General features: G+C 39.7%; 1 protein-coding gene across 8 annotated transcripts in view; it reads right to left on the bottom strand.

The window, feature by feature from the left end:
* Positions 1-14949, bottom strand: part of UGP2 (UDP-glucose pyrophosphorylase 2) — a 44350-nt gene that overhangs the window by 1375 nt on the left and 28026 nt on the right. For all 8 annotated transcript variants that reach the window (XM_053284388.1, XM_053284393.1, XM_053284386.1 and 5 more), the window contains 6 exons: positions 14105-14290; positions 8953-9086; positions 7056-7353; positions 5776-5973; positions 4572-4814; positions 2878-2982 (listed from right to left, as the gene is read on the bottom strand). In XM_053284388.1, the coding sequence (XP_053140363.1) occupies positions 2878-2982; positions 4572-4814; positions 5776-5973; positions 7056-7353; positions 8953-9086; positions 14105-14290 (1164 nt within the window). The remainder of the gene's footprint in view (positions 1-2877; positions 2983-4571; positions 4815-5775; positions 5974-7055; positions 7354-8952; positions 9087-14104; positions 14291-14949) is intronic.

The raw sequence follows: 14949 nt of genomic DNA, 5'->3' as shown, positions 1-14949 counted from the left end.
CCTTTTTCTCCAGTGTAGGAGGTCATCAAAAATAATGGGATGCGCCCAAGTAGCAATTATAGGGGAGGAATAGGATGTAACTAAACATGCTTAAGTTTGGGTGCTATCAGTATGCCGATGACACCCAAATCTATTTTTCTATGTCAACATTATCTGGAGACAGCATAACCTCCCCTAAATGCCTGCCTGCAGGCAATGAGGGATAACAAACAGACTGAATCCAGATAAGACAGAGGTACTTATTGTGCAGGGTTGAAGTTTGAGGACCACAGAGTCCAGTTAGAAGAGGCAGAGAGCTCTTTGCGAACTGAGAGCGCCACCAGTTCTGACACCCTGTGAGCAGATGTAATGGCGATTAGGAACAGGACTCTGTAGGACAATCTTAAGAACACCAAATGAAGTGGCTCAAAGGGGGCTTTGAGCACCTAATTCAGGTTCCAGGAGGGGAAGTGGTGAATAAGCAGAGGGGTGAGAGTGGAAGCCCCTTTGAGGAACTGATGGATTTGAGAGTGAAGGGAAGATTAAGTATGGATGCTAGGGTGGAGGTCCAAACCAGCCTGCATGAAAGACAGCTCATCTGGTATTCCCGCTGAACGTGGGTCAAGATGTTTCCTGTGGACCAGTTTTGAGAAAGCAGACCATATATATCACTTAATAGATCCTGTTAGTTGATGGGCAATAGGAAGCCAAAATGGTGGCCTACACAGCTGGAGAATAGCCCTTTTTGGCTAGGAGTTGCACACTCTGCTTCCAGGGGCAGAGCCACTCTGGATCTGGATGGAGGAGAGGACCTTGGGACAGGAGGTCCTGTAGGGGGAGGTGCTATGAAGGGCAAATGGAAAGGGCGACCAGATCTGAAAACCATGGTCTCCGGGGCCAGTGGGAGGTGATCAGGATAAATTCCGTTTGCTCCACTCGTAGTTTCTGAAGGACTAACTGTGATTGCTAGAGGGAAGGCATATAGAAAGACTGGAGACAATCTCACCCCTTACTCATGGAGCCGTGAGTGGGACTTTATTGTCCCGATACACACGGACAATGTAACATGTTGGCCGCTGACAAGAGGAGGAATTGAAGCAGGGCCAAACCACACAGAGTTCCAACAAATTGGAATGTCTACTCTAGCTTGTACAACAACCCTGTGCATACTGGGCACCCCATCCCACCAGCCTGGCATTGGTTGTGACGATTATCCGAACTGGGTCGGCTAGGGGAAGAACCTTGCTGATCGCTGGAGAGAGCTCCCAATGAAAGGACCTGTAGACCATCTAGGGAAGGGGAACTTGAATGTGGGTGTTCACCATAATCATGTCCTGAAAGGGGAGGAGAATCCACTACAGTGGAAGTGAGTGCCATCTGGCACACATGGTAGTCTCCAGAGACACATGTATGGAGCTCAGGGACAGGAGCATCAGGTTTGCAGAAGATCTGCACGTGAATGGAACAAACAGGGATACAATCTTCTCACTGACACCTACACTGTGTCAAATGAGGCCCCCAAATCGTAGAGGGACTTAGATGGCTTTTCACATGATTGATTAGGAACCTGTGATGGCATAGACCAGGGCTGTTCAACTTCGGCCCTGCTGCAGATGTTGGCCTACAACTCCCATAATCCCTGGAAATTGGCCACCGTTGTGGAAATAGTTGGGCCTTACTGTTTCCATGTGGAATTGATTTCATACAACAACAAATGTTTATATACTGCTTTTCAACAAATGTTTCCAAAGTGGTTTACATACATAAACAAACAAACCAACCAAGAAACAAAGATGGATCCCTGTCCCCAAAGGGCTCACAATCTAAAAAGAAACATAAGATAGACGTCAGCAACAGTCACTGAAGGTACTGTGCTGGGGGTGGAGAGGGCCAGTTACTCTCCCCCTGCTAAATAAAGAGAATCGCCACATTAAAAGCTGCCTCTTTGCCAAGTTAGTCTCAAGGAAGATAGGACTGGACTTGGGATCTGGCGCCCCCTGGCACCCAGAAATTAGTCTCAGATTGAAAGTAGTCCTTGAGAATGTAGGGTACTCTACTCAACCAATTATTATGTATAACTTCCTACACTGGGGAAAATAGCATTTCTCTGTATTTTATTTATTTAACATATTTTTATACCGCCCAAAATGCAAGTTCTCTGGTGGCTTACAAGACAATAAAAACGAATAAAAAGATTAATACATTTCAACAATTAAAATTTAAAAACGTTAAAACTATTAAAACAATATCTAATTTTAATGCATATGGTGTTCATGAAACTATGTTGCCACATTGAGGAAGTGACATTAATATCAAGACTTTTCCAGAAAAGTATAAAGGTGTACCTTGTATAACACCTAATGACTGATAACCTTGCCTCATTTCAGATATACTAACTTAAAAGCAAATTCTTGTAATAGCTTCAGTTACTGTCCCAGAGACAGAAAGCAACATGCATGGAAGAACATTTTGTATGGCCAAGCACGAAGGGGAAGGGGCAATTTTCACCAATTCCCTCTTCCTTCTAGTGTCCCCCAAAATATATACTCCTGAAGGTTCCGCAACTCACAAGTATATGCTGGGGGGCATCAGATAGAAGGGGCGGATTCGTGGGAAATGATATCTCCCCACTTGCACATGTAGAACATTACTTCCCACAAATGTTACTATGTTGCCCAAAGATATGTTGACATTCACACATTACATAGTATGCCATTTGAGGTTCAAAAATTCATTTCTACCTTAGAAACCACCACCACACTTAATCATAAGGCAGGTTGACAAACCCTGGATTTTCTCTAGCAGAATTTATGCAGTACAATAATTTTTGCATATTATCAAGCTACAGAAAGCTATCATTTGTACATAAAGCTATCATTTGCAAATTGTATGACCAACCTTTAATGCAACATTTTTGCCAAAGGTAACATCGCCTGAAACAGTCAGATGATCCAGTTCGAGCATATCTGGTATACTTTCAAACCTCCTCAGATAGTCTTGAACCTTTTTTTAAAAAAGCAGAGATGTGAGTATGAGGAATAGTCTTACTCTAGAAAGACGTGGATATTCAGGGCTGATAAGCTAGAGGTCATTACTATTCATACCTTTGATTTAGGATCAACTGTAGCTTAAATGTCTATTTCATTTGATGGCAACTATTCTGTTTTTCCCTAACCACATTGTAAGGATGCAAGAAGGGCATTTATCTATGATCAGGCTGACCAGTCTGCTTGGCTGGTCCGCTTAGTAAAGTTTAGTAAAAACTAGGCTTTGGGGCCTATGAAGGCACGAATATACCTTCCAAGCTGTGTCTGATATAAATTGTTGTTTGTTTTTTAAGCATTTTCCAAATGTCAAAGGGTGGTCTTTTGGAGGGCATGCCAAAGTGCATCTTGGCAACTTTCTCAGTTTAGTTTAGATTCTACATCAAAAAGGATCAAAAGGATGAGCATAAACCACATAAGTCCCTGTATGATGTATTTTTGAAATACGTAGTTTCATTAGAAACACCTAGATACAAATTTTGCAGGTATCAATTACACAAATGACACAAAACCAAAGGTCTATAATGATTGACCAGTAGACTGATATGTCAAGAAGGGGTGTCAAATTGGATGATAGGTTAAAGAGTGGTCTGAATTCTTCTGATCAATCAATATTCTGATCAGGAACAAGTGGACAAAATTGAGGGGGTGATGCCAAAACAGGATATAAGGGAGGGGTAATAATACAGGGAAAGGGACCACACACAAGGGCAACCACAGAGGAGACAGGAAGAAGAGAAGGTATGAAAAAAACCCAGACAAATAGCTTTCGACAAAACATCTAGGTCTCTGATGATTAGAACGTGCTGCCTGAACCCTGAAATTGTATTGCACTGCTGCCTTCTAAGAGCTGCCAAGATTTGGGTGAGAACAAACTATCAATTTTTATCATCTGTCTATGTGTTTTCTTGAGTTCGAGAGGGATAAATTCAGCCAAGCAAAAGACAAAGTACCTAGATTTCTGAATAATCTTTTCCCCTATTGGGAAGAGGGAATCTTGATACCCCAAGTTCTTACAACATCCACTTGAAGACAATTACAATTTAAGAACTGCTATTTACTACAGCCTGACACAAAAGATTGTATGGTTGATGGGTGGGGAAGCTGAAGGGATTCGTGGTGGGGTGATGGCAAATACACGTGACTCAGTTAATCTATTACTTGCATTTAAGCACACTTCATTATACTGAAATAAGTGGGACTAGTAATCCCAAACCACGAGTTACTCTGCCAGCAACAGAGACACCAGATGAGATGTCACAAAAACTACAATGTGGCAAAAGGCCTAAAGAAGGCAGATCTGGAGTGACTTCAGTTAACCCACAGGTATATTTTACAAACCTAAGCTCAGCCTTCCCTCCAATATTTGATACTATCAGGTACAACAGATTTATCCCACTCTCCTAGCATGTGATATTGCTGACACTGGACGGCATGTGCCAAGTTAACTGGCTTGTGGATTGGATGGTTTAAAAAAAGACAGACAGATGCTTCCCTAGCACTGGTGACCTTTTGCACTAGCACTTTTTATTCAAGGATCATGTTTACCTTGGTGAAAGAGCTTCCCAGCTTGACTAGTGGCACAGTAGGAAATTCCCTTTTTTCACTCATTGTTAAAGATCCAGCATTAAGGCTATATAGGTTAGACATCACAAGAAGAAGATCAGATGTGGTTTTGACAGGCAAGAAGCGGCTACGGGGTACATTTATTCCCAGCGAATTCTCAAAACTTTTAACAGCAGCACCAACAGCAGTCTCCAACTGAATCACATTTAAACCACCATCCAATGTCTAGAAAAGAAAGTTTCATCAGTAAAATAAAACTGCTCAAGAGCCACAATAGTAACAAGCTGAATAAGTCTGAATTCATGAAACTGAAAATTCAGTTGCATTTGAAATGCTCCACATTTGCTAAGCTTGCAAAGGAAAAGTGTCATCCCTTTGAAATACTGAGCTTGCCATTACTCATTCCTAAATCACATGGCATTATTTCAAAATACAGAGTTTTTAATGGGTTTGATCAAGTCCACCATGAGAACAGTGCAGAGCACAGGGGACTCCCCAGAAGACAAAACAGCCTTCCTACAGCACATGTGTTTGGGCACCAAACGCTTCTGGTCATGGGGGTGGGAGCCCTGTATTCGTTTCCCATGTGCCCACTCAGTTTGTAATCTCCAAACAGTCAAGGAACATAAGCTCAGAGCTTGCATTGGACTGACAGGGGGAACAGGCTAGACAACAATATGAAACATGCACAGGTCTCCCATTCCACAGAATGATCTGGTGTGGTGGTGCCCACATGTGCTGCCACATGGGAGAGGGGGAACCAGGCTCTATTATGCCCTAACACAGATATCTTACAGAACTGTGTCCATTGTAGACCATCAATTCCTGTATGTTCATTTTTTAAAATTTAAACCCAACCCTATTATCAGAGGCGAAAGTTTCATCAAAGTTTTATCCATCACCATCCCAAATGGAGTCACTCACAATTTAAGAAGTATTAATTGTTCAAGAAAACAAACAGGAGAACAAAATAATAAACATTTATTGTTTATTAACCTGTTATGATCCCATCACTCCAAACATGTATATTTTGTTTTGTTCTACACACCAAATTTTCAGACCATTCTCATATGTTTCAACTCAAGAGGCTCTATTTTAACACACATCCAATGTTTAATCAATCTTTCCTCAAAGACTTCAGACTTAGGCTGTTATTCTTCAGCTTTAGGCCTTCCCAGTCTCTTACCTTTGGATTGACAATAATCTCCATATCAATAGCATTTTGCTCCTGCAGCCGTTTAATCGCAGGTAGTGAAATCCACAGGTTGTTTGTGTTGAATATTTTGAATTTTGAAACAGACTTGAATTCATCAACATGTGGTTTTGGCACCTGAGCTATTTCTACAAGCCTCAATTTGTTTTCATATTGTGTGAGTGTGCCACCCTGGAAAAAGGAGAGCAAATCTAAATGAAGTTGAATGGAGCACAAGTAAACATATTTTAATGGAGATGGTGGCTCCAGTTCAACTAAAGTTAGTTGCAACTATGACGCCCCATTGAAAGCAATGTTGCTCATGATGAATTTGTACCACTGGATTTCAAGTGGACTTCATCATGAAACACTTTAGCTGGACTGCAGTCCATGTCTAATTTGGCATGGCAGAATTTAGCTGGAATTCAATGGTACTATGCCAGTATTTATACTGTTATTCATTCATTCATTCGATTTATACAACGCCCTTCCAAAAAAGGCTCAAGGTGGTTTACATCAAAATAAGAACAATTAAAATCATTTAACAGTTAAAATCAAAACTATAAAAGCAGCATAAAACTAATTAACAGTTAAAACATTTAAACGGTTAAAAACCCTGGAGAACCAATCCAAACACAGCAGTTAAGGTGGTTTGTGGTTGTTTTTTTTAAACACAACAAATTGAAACCAATTATGTTGGGCATAATGAGAGAATTTGTATGAAAGAGCCTTTTAAAAGTGGTTTTGAGACAGAGAAAGAGACACGTTTAATAAAGGATTTTCAGGTGAATTCAGTCCCAGCCTAAATCATCTATGACTGCTGTAGACAACACTCTGTAAAACTCCCATGAAACCAGATTTCTGAAGCGAAGTAAATTAAAAGTTACACTGCATCTACTGGGATAATAAGATACACCACATAACAGTACATGCATAAGGTTTTGAAGCAAACCAGAATGTCAGAATTGCCCCTATCTTCTGAGAGCAATGGAAGACAACAGAAGAGAAGTTAGTAGCGCAACAGAGGAACCATGTGACTGAATACAGTCTTTCCCAATTCGAATGCTTCCCTACCATTCAGTGCACTGCAGAACTCAGGATCTGATTCAAATGCTAACACATTTTTTGGAAAAGAAATAGATGTTAACGGAATCAGTCTAGTGCACCTGAAGGATGTGGTGTATACTGACCATCTTACAAGATTTTTTTAAAATACAGGTTTTATTTGGGCAAAACCAGAATTTCTTCAAATATATACATGTATAGTTAGTTACCTTGACATCTGCCCTAGTTTTATTGGTGACCTCCATAACAAATTCACACCTTTTTCCATTTGGTGAATTCATGAGATGGTTAAGAATGTAAAGATCCACAGTAGCACCAAGGTTATCTATGTTGGACACAAAAATATACTCCTTCCCGTCACTGATAAAAATATCCAGCAATCCAGAATTAAAGAAACTTGCATAGATGTCCCCATGACCTGGGGGATACCAAGACTCTGTATTCTCTCCTGAATAAGACACATCTTTTGCTATTGGTAGTAAAGATTCTTTATTAATTCGTGGATACCTGCAAAAAGAATAAATCTTTTAAGATACCAGTTGAGTCAAGATTACATTTGAGATGGGTGGGGGGTGCGCACGCACACAGGTGCATATACACACAAAGACCGACACACATACACGAGCATTTTTGTGAAATATTCTAGTTCTGGGAAAATTTTCAATAACCACCATATCTCAGTCTTCACATGGATTACCAAGAGAGAGAGAGAGAGAGAGTGTGCATGCATATGAGTGAAGGATTAATGATGTCAAAGTGCAATTTAAAATGGATGTATGGGATGAGGTCTTACAAAATGACTTGTATTAAGGAAGAGCTACAGCTACATAGTAAGACCTATTATAAAGTCCGGGGGGGAGTGAAACCACCTCAAGTTTTTTGAACCTGTCTAAACAGAAGCAAATTAGGAGATAAAACTGGTTGGAGATGCAGCATTTACCTTTCTCCCTTTTTCCCTGCAAGCTCACCTTTTTCAAATCGCTCCCCTCAGTAGAAGAGGTACCTTGCAAAACTATTTAAAACTCATCTGTACCACTTTCAAACACATGAAACGAAGTTAAAATTCTCTAGGCCTGTTCACACAATCATTAAAGTCAGAGCAGGAACTTGTTTTGCTTGATTTTGAGAGCTCATGCAAATTCCTCCAGTCCAGGTTGCTCAAAGCAGGGCAACCCAGCTTTTGTACCCTGCGCTTAACTAAGGTAGGAGGAAAGGAGAACTTTTCTACCTCGCTTCTCTGATTATGTAAATCCATTTACTTCTTCTAACCAGCAGATATGGAAACAACAGAGAACTGTGGCTACAGTGGCTGCTGTCCATGGATGTGCCACTCTGCAAAGCACACACTATGATCCTGTAGCTGGAGCAGATTCAGCAGGGCTGGGTCCACCTTCTGCTCCTTCATGGCCGGAGGGCAGCTGCTAATGTCACGAGACTTTCCACTCTGCTGGCTGCACAAAGCATGCTGGGAAGGCCCGCCAGATCTTGGAGGACTTTTCATGCTTGCAGCTCCCACTTTCAACAACAGACTTCTGGCCCGACTTAGTCATGTGCTTCCTGATTTTGCTGTCCCAAACAGAGGTTTTGATCATGTGCTGCTACTGGAGTAGGAGCTCTGTAACTCTCCAACCCACCCCCCCCAGATCAGGGGTAAGCAACGTGTGGCTCTTTGGGTGTCTCCAGGAGCGTGTGGGGTTCTCTGGCTGTTAATGAACTCCTACCATCCGCAGCTGTAATAAATTGTGATTAGGGTGATGTGAGTTGTAGTTCAGCAACATCTGGAGAACCACACATTGCCTACTCCTGCCCCAAATAGTCGTGTGAAAAGGACTACTATTTTTATATCTGTTTTGAAATACATTTCAGGAGTACCATTGCCCTGAAACCCACATCTTACTTACAATTTTGTTTAGTTTGGCTGCTTCTAAACAGCCTTTAACTTCTTTTTAAGAATATTCCCATGCTACATAGTGATTTAAATTAACAAAACCATATTGCTACTCATTCAATCTATGCTATTTTACAATATACAGTGTAAAACAGAATGACTGCTTAATTGACTTTATTCACACAGCTTTTATGACCTAATCAAAGTGCTATCAATACCTGCTTTGATTGAATGTGTAGATTTTCACACGACTGTGGCTGTATTTCTGCAAGATTTTATTCGTGTCTTCATCAGTGTTGAATGAGTTCATTAGAACTAGAGGAACATCTGTATTGTAGGTTTTGTTTAGATGCTGAAGAGACACATTTTGAATGTTATTGGATTTTTACAAAACAATTCAATATTTAAATCAAAATTATTAACATATTCTCAAGGACCAGAGAATGGGGAGCATCCATACCAACTACTTTGTCTCATTGATTTCAGTGGTACTTAGTAACTAGCATGCATGTTGTCCAGTGTATCTTTTGACTCAGTCAGGACATCCAGTCAGTAGAAGAAATTAACATGATGGATGTCTCAAATTCAGAAAGCTACTGTAGGAGAACATTAAAACTATCAACTGTTCATTTTCTTCACAAAACAAATGCTAAAGAATCACCACACTCTAGCTTTATTTTTTAATTAAATCAACCAGATACACATCCAAATTATTGTTGCAACATTTAATTTATTAAATTTAAATAATTTATTTAATTTATTAAAGACAGTTTAATTTATTTAAGACCGTTTGATTGTTAAAAGAGTGTTGCCAGTTAGACTGGGCATGAAAAGCTTTAATTAATTTATTTATTTTTAATAAAAGTAACTACAAATACTACAGATGGCGTAAGTTTCCTTAGAAAAGGCATTCGCCCATTTCGCTCACACAAGAGTTGGTGCCCCTTCTAAAGTGGTCCATGCATTCATACACCTAAAACAAAGTACTGTATGCTTTTTCTCCACAACAGTAGTTTTCATGCATATGCAAATAATTCCAGATTTAATCCATTAAAATCATACATCAAGATTTATTTAATAGGATGATAGCTCTTATCCAAACAATTGTTTCCTCTCCAAATGCTGATTTCTTTCGAAGGACAAAGCTCAAGAGGAGGGTTTCACCATAATATAATCATTTTACACCTGCCAGGATTAGAACCTTACTGCAGTTTATCAAACCATTTATCAAGTTGTTAAGCTTAAGCTACTGTAGTATTTAGTTTGGAACTAAAAGACGCAAGCATGAAGAATGTCTGCAGGTAACAAAAGGAACAGGCAATGTCAATGTCAGCTGAATTAGAAACAATTAATTGTGCCAGTTTGCCAAGGAAGAGTATTCATGCCAGATATTTTCCCCAGACACTTTGCTCCTGTCATATTAAAAAAAAGTTCTGAACATACTCTTAAATCCCCAAACTGTATCCTGTATTCTATATACCGGTTTGACTGAAAAGTAGCTACAACAATCTGCACTCAGAAGTGGAAACAAAAGGATAAGTCCTGCTTGTACTTTAATTGAATATGCCTAGGTTGTTTTTTTAAAGTAGTCTGCAACAACTATTATGAAATTGTAAGCGTCCAACACATTAGTATAAATGATGAGAGGAAGTGCAGGACATCAGCACAGGGCAGTTTTCTTCACTGCAAGGCCCAGGAATGAGGGGCATCGACCTTCCAGTGGGGCTCCATAACTGCTTTTGAGGCCTGTGCAAAGTTTGGGCTGGATATGCTGTGCAGCCCCAACACCATATGGAGACACCTGTTCCCACCCTGTTGTCCTGTACTTTGTCTAGTGCCGGTGTGGCTCCTTTCTATCTTGGAAGGGATGCAAGGAACACTGGTCAGTGAAGTTCTTCCCAGCACTTTCCCCACAGGAGCTCTACTGGGAAAACACAAGGAAGGGTGCTCCATGCAAGATAGCACTGGGGCGTAAGGTGGCTCCATTTCAACACACTGGGAAAGGACTCTCACATTAAATGGGTTTTTTTGTTGTGTTTTGTTTTGGCCAAAGTAGCCCCCACTTGAAAAATAGTGAGGATCACTGCCATAGGGCACTAGGAGACGACACAGAAGCTTTAGCAGCGATATCAATATCCAGGCTACTGAACTGAAAATACAGGAGGTCAATATCAAATCAAGCACAAACCTTTCTAAATAAAGGTGTTGGATATCTAAATCGATACAAGGTCATATCTCTCTATGGAACCACTAGTTCTCCTAACCTAATCTATGGGAGAAACAATGGCTGCTACACATAGTCAAGTCTTAAGGACAGCTTCAGAGGTTACTATTTCCTACCCAGAGATCCACACTTGTATACAAAGATCAGTGATTTGCAATGCAAGAAAGGCACAGTGTGTCTCTTTTTAGCCCAATACTTACATTAGAAAAGCTGGTGTACATCCAGTAAATGACACACCTTGTGCTGTCCTCGCATTACAGAATGTGTGTCTTTGTTCACAAGTGTATGTAGATCTCAAGAGTATGAAAATGTAGTAAAAGAATAAGCCAAAGACTGACCTTCTAAAGCAGAAAATGACTAAACTGTGGAAATGGTGACATTGTGACAGCTATCCTTTGCTGACCACCTGCAAAAATAAGAATACTTTTGGCAGACGCATGGGAGATACTCCACTCAAACCATGCAACAAGAATTTTAATCTTTACTTGATTGAAAACGAAGACATTTTCTTGTAGAAGCTCGCTCCCTAATAGGTCATTTTGAAACAATTACTTGTAAAGCTGTTTTGCCTCCTGCACAAACAGCAGAAACAAAAATGAAGATTTTGCAAGAGATCATAAGGAAATGCATCATAAAAAGGCTCGCCAGCTAAATACTTTTTACAACATCAACACATATATATTTCAACACAGTTAAAATCGTTCTAAACAAGACGTGATTTTGAGTCATAGTTTCACTAATCATGTAGTAACCACAATATTTTTTTAAAAATAGTGTGGTAGAAATTTTCCCACTGCATCCCTGTTAATAGTTCTAGTAAAGGAAGAATTATCCTATCCGCTTTCCCAAATAGTATCTGGAAATTTTTGGCATTTAAACTCCTTCTTAAAAAAAATCACCATCCATGGCATAAGCAAGGATGTTAAAAAGAGGAACACACAAAACACACAGCTGCAACAAACAAAAAAGCTTTAACAATCCAATGTTTCTAGCTGCACTCTTTGGGGATACTGTATTTGGAGAGATAGGAATTCAAATTTTGGAGACTTTTACACTTGCGGGGGACAGCCTTGGACTCCTTGCAGCCCACGGAGCATGGTGGGGCAATTTATTTGGCCCGTTTTCACATTTTGAGGGCAATTATGGTTTTGTTTTTTTTTTGTCTTGTCTGGAAAGGAGGATGGAGAAGGGGTAATTGCTTGTACCAACTCTGCCTTCTGCTAGTATTGCACTGGATACCAACCAGCCAAGGTTTTCTTTAGAAACTTCAGAAGCACCTATCCAAGTAGTAGATGAGAAGTGAAATTTACATTTAAGTAGCCAAAAGCAAAGTGACTTGCTATTGCAAGAGTTCTTAATGAGAGTAGTAGGGAATAAGTCATATTACACAAGCACTTGGGCTTTAGCAAGAGAGAGCACGTGGCCCAGTTTGAACATCTTGGCCATGCCTTGGATTTATGTGCTTCCTCCTCCCTGACTCAACCAGAAAGTGAAGGAGAAAATCTGAGCACACAGGAGGAGGAGAGGGAAGGAACACTGAGCTTGAGGCACAGCCCCAATGACTAAACCATAGTCAGGCAAAACTCAGGCCTACCCTTCGAACTTAAACTGTCTCTGTCCATAAGGGACATTGCCTAAGATCTAGGACTTCATATTTACAGAGAGAAAGAGAGCGAGAAAGTAAGAAAGAGAGCGCACATTGTCTGTAGATTATCAAAATGGACATGAGATATATAGATATAAATAAACTGGCCATCAAGTAAGTTTCTTGTTACAAATGAGATTGAAATAAATATTTGAGTTGTATATTTAACAAGATGATTTAAATTATGTATTTTTTATGTTTGTCATTTGGACAACGGGAAAGTATTTCTCTCCTCATACCTAGGTGGAAGTTTAAATTTATTTATTTTTTAATATTTCTGATATATTTTCCCTATGAAGAAATGTGTATAAAATATTAAAAATGCATTTATTAAAAGTTTATTTATTATTTATTTAACATTTCTGTACCACCCAAAACTTGCGTCTCCGGACAGATTACAATTAAAATAATCTAAACATTCAACATTAAAATCATTTAGAACCCAACATTAAAAAGTATTAAAACTATAAATCTAATTAAAAGCCTGGGTGAACAAATATGTCTCTAAGGCCTTTTTAAAAGGTTGCCAGAGATGGGGAGGCTCTTATTTCAACAGGGAGTGCATTCCAAAGCCTAGGGGCAACAATGGAGAATAGTGTTACCATGATATGGGAGGGGGGGGGGGCGGAATTGATATCTTAAAGAGACAAAAAACCAGGGTGAGTTAGTAACTACTACATAAGCATGTATTAAATCTATGTGTCATAGGTTCAAATATTTGTTTTATCTATACAAGTATTCTTAAAGAATAGTGCAAATCAAAGCCCGTAGGCACTTTGGAAGTACAATACATTTGCTATTTCTTGCACCCATTAATTTATTTTGCATTTTCTATGGTTATTCCACCTTTTTTCACTCTTGAGGATTCCCTCAATATTTCTTAGATGTTTCACCCAAGGAGGAACTTAAGGTGCTTCCAGTGAAGTTCCACTTCCAGGCAGAAAAGGTAGTCACACATGAATATTAAGTGGTTTAGTCAACCTTAATGTTTCTCAAGATGGAAGGGGAATTAAACCCATGCAGCACCACACAATGCTATTTGGCTGGCTCCAATCAAGTAAATATCAGAACTAGAAGAGAGGAGAGGAGAGCTGGTCTTGTGGTAGCAGGCATGACTTGTCCCCATAGCTAAGCAGGGTCTGCCCTGGTTGCATCTGAATGGGAGACTTGATGTGTGAGCACTGCAAGATATTCCCCTCAGGGGATGAAGCCGCTCTGGGAAGAGCAGAAGGTTTCAAGTTCCCTCCCTGGCTTCTCCAAGATAGGGCTGAGAGAGATTCCTGCCTGCAGCCTTGGAGAAGCCACTGCCTGTCTATGAAGACAATACTGAGCTAGATAGACCTGATAGATGGTCTGACTCAGTATATGGCAGTTTCCTATGTTCCTCGACAAACTGAAGTACTTTTCCATTTGCATTTTATAGTACTGAATCTCTCTCTCGATAATCCACACAGTCTACAAAGATTCTACACCTGAGAGAAGACCAAAGCAAGTTACTCACCTCAATCTGCTGAACCGTCAGATCCAGGAAGGTGTTCTCATTTCGCACACCAATAAGGCTTTTGGGGCCTTTACATCCCATACTGGTACCCAAGCCGCCATTGAGTTTCACTACAACCAGCTTGTTTAAGACTGAAGCAACGTTATCCGGCAATCCTCTTGCTTTTATCTTCTCATAGGGTTGAATCTGAAAGGCAAACATTTTAAGATTTACATATCTGCAGATTATGAAGCAACTTAAATCTGCTTCGCAGTTCTTGAGCATATACTCTTTCCTACACTTCTTTAGTAATTTTTAAAACCTTGTAAAAACGTTTTGACTAGAACAGATTAAAGTTATAGTTTATTCATGATTTATTTAGATAAAAAGACCCAAGACAGGATTTGCGACAATACATTTTGAGAGGCATTAGTTTTGGAAGCAGCTCTACACTGGAGAAACTAATGTCATTTTAACTGTACCCTCTTCGAGTTGCGTAGTCAGCTACTTTCTGCATTTTAAACTAAGAGAAACGGACTTTGAGCTTACCCCACAAATCAAATCAAGTACTTTATTACAATCAAGACTAGTACAATAGTAATATACACACAGAAGCCCAACAGAGTAAAACATAAAAGTTGTAATATAAAATTAACAAGCTAAACCTCAAAACAGCTAAACTGAATTCATAATGCGTTCCTGGCAAATTTTGCTGGGTATCAAACAAAACTTAGCCACATTATAAGATATTAACTCATTCTGGTCAACTGACGACGATGAAAAATATTTATATACCACTTTTCAACAAAAGTGTCCAAAGCGGTTTACACCAAAATAAAATAAAAACAAAGTGCCATGTCCCCAAA

The sequence above is a fragment of the Hemicordylus capensis genome, chromosome 1 (assembly GCF_027244095.1).
Source record: "Hemicordylus capensis ecotype Gifberg chromosome 1, rHemCap1.1.pri, whole genome shotgun sequence".
Taxonomy (NCBI): Eukaryota; Metazoa; Chordata; class Lepidosauria; order Squamata; family Cordylidae; genus Hemicordylus; species Hemicordylus capensis.
Note: the sequence above shows the minus strand (reverse complement) of the source record. Positions and strands in the feature narration are given on the sequence as shown.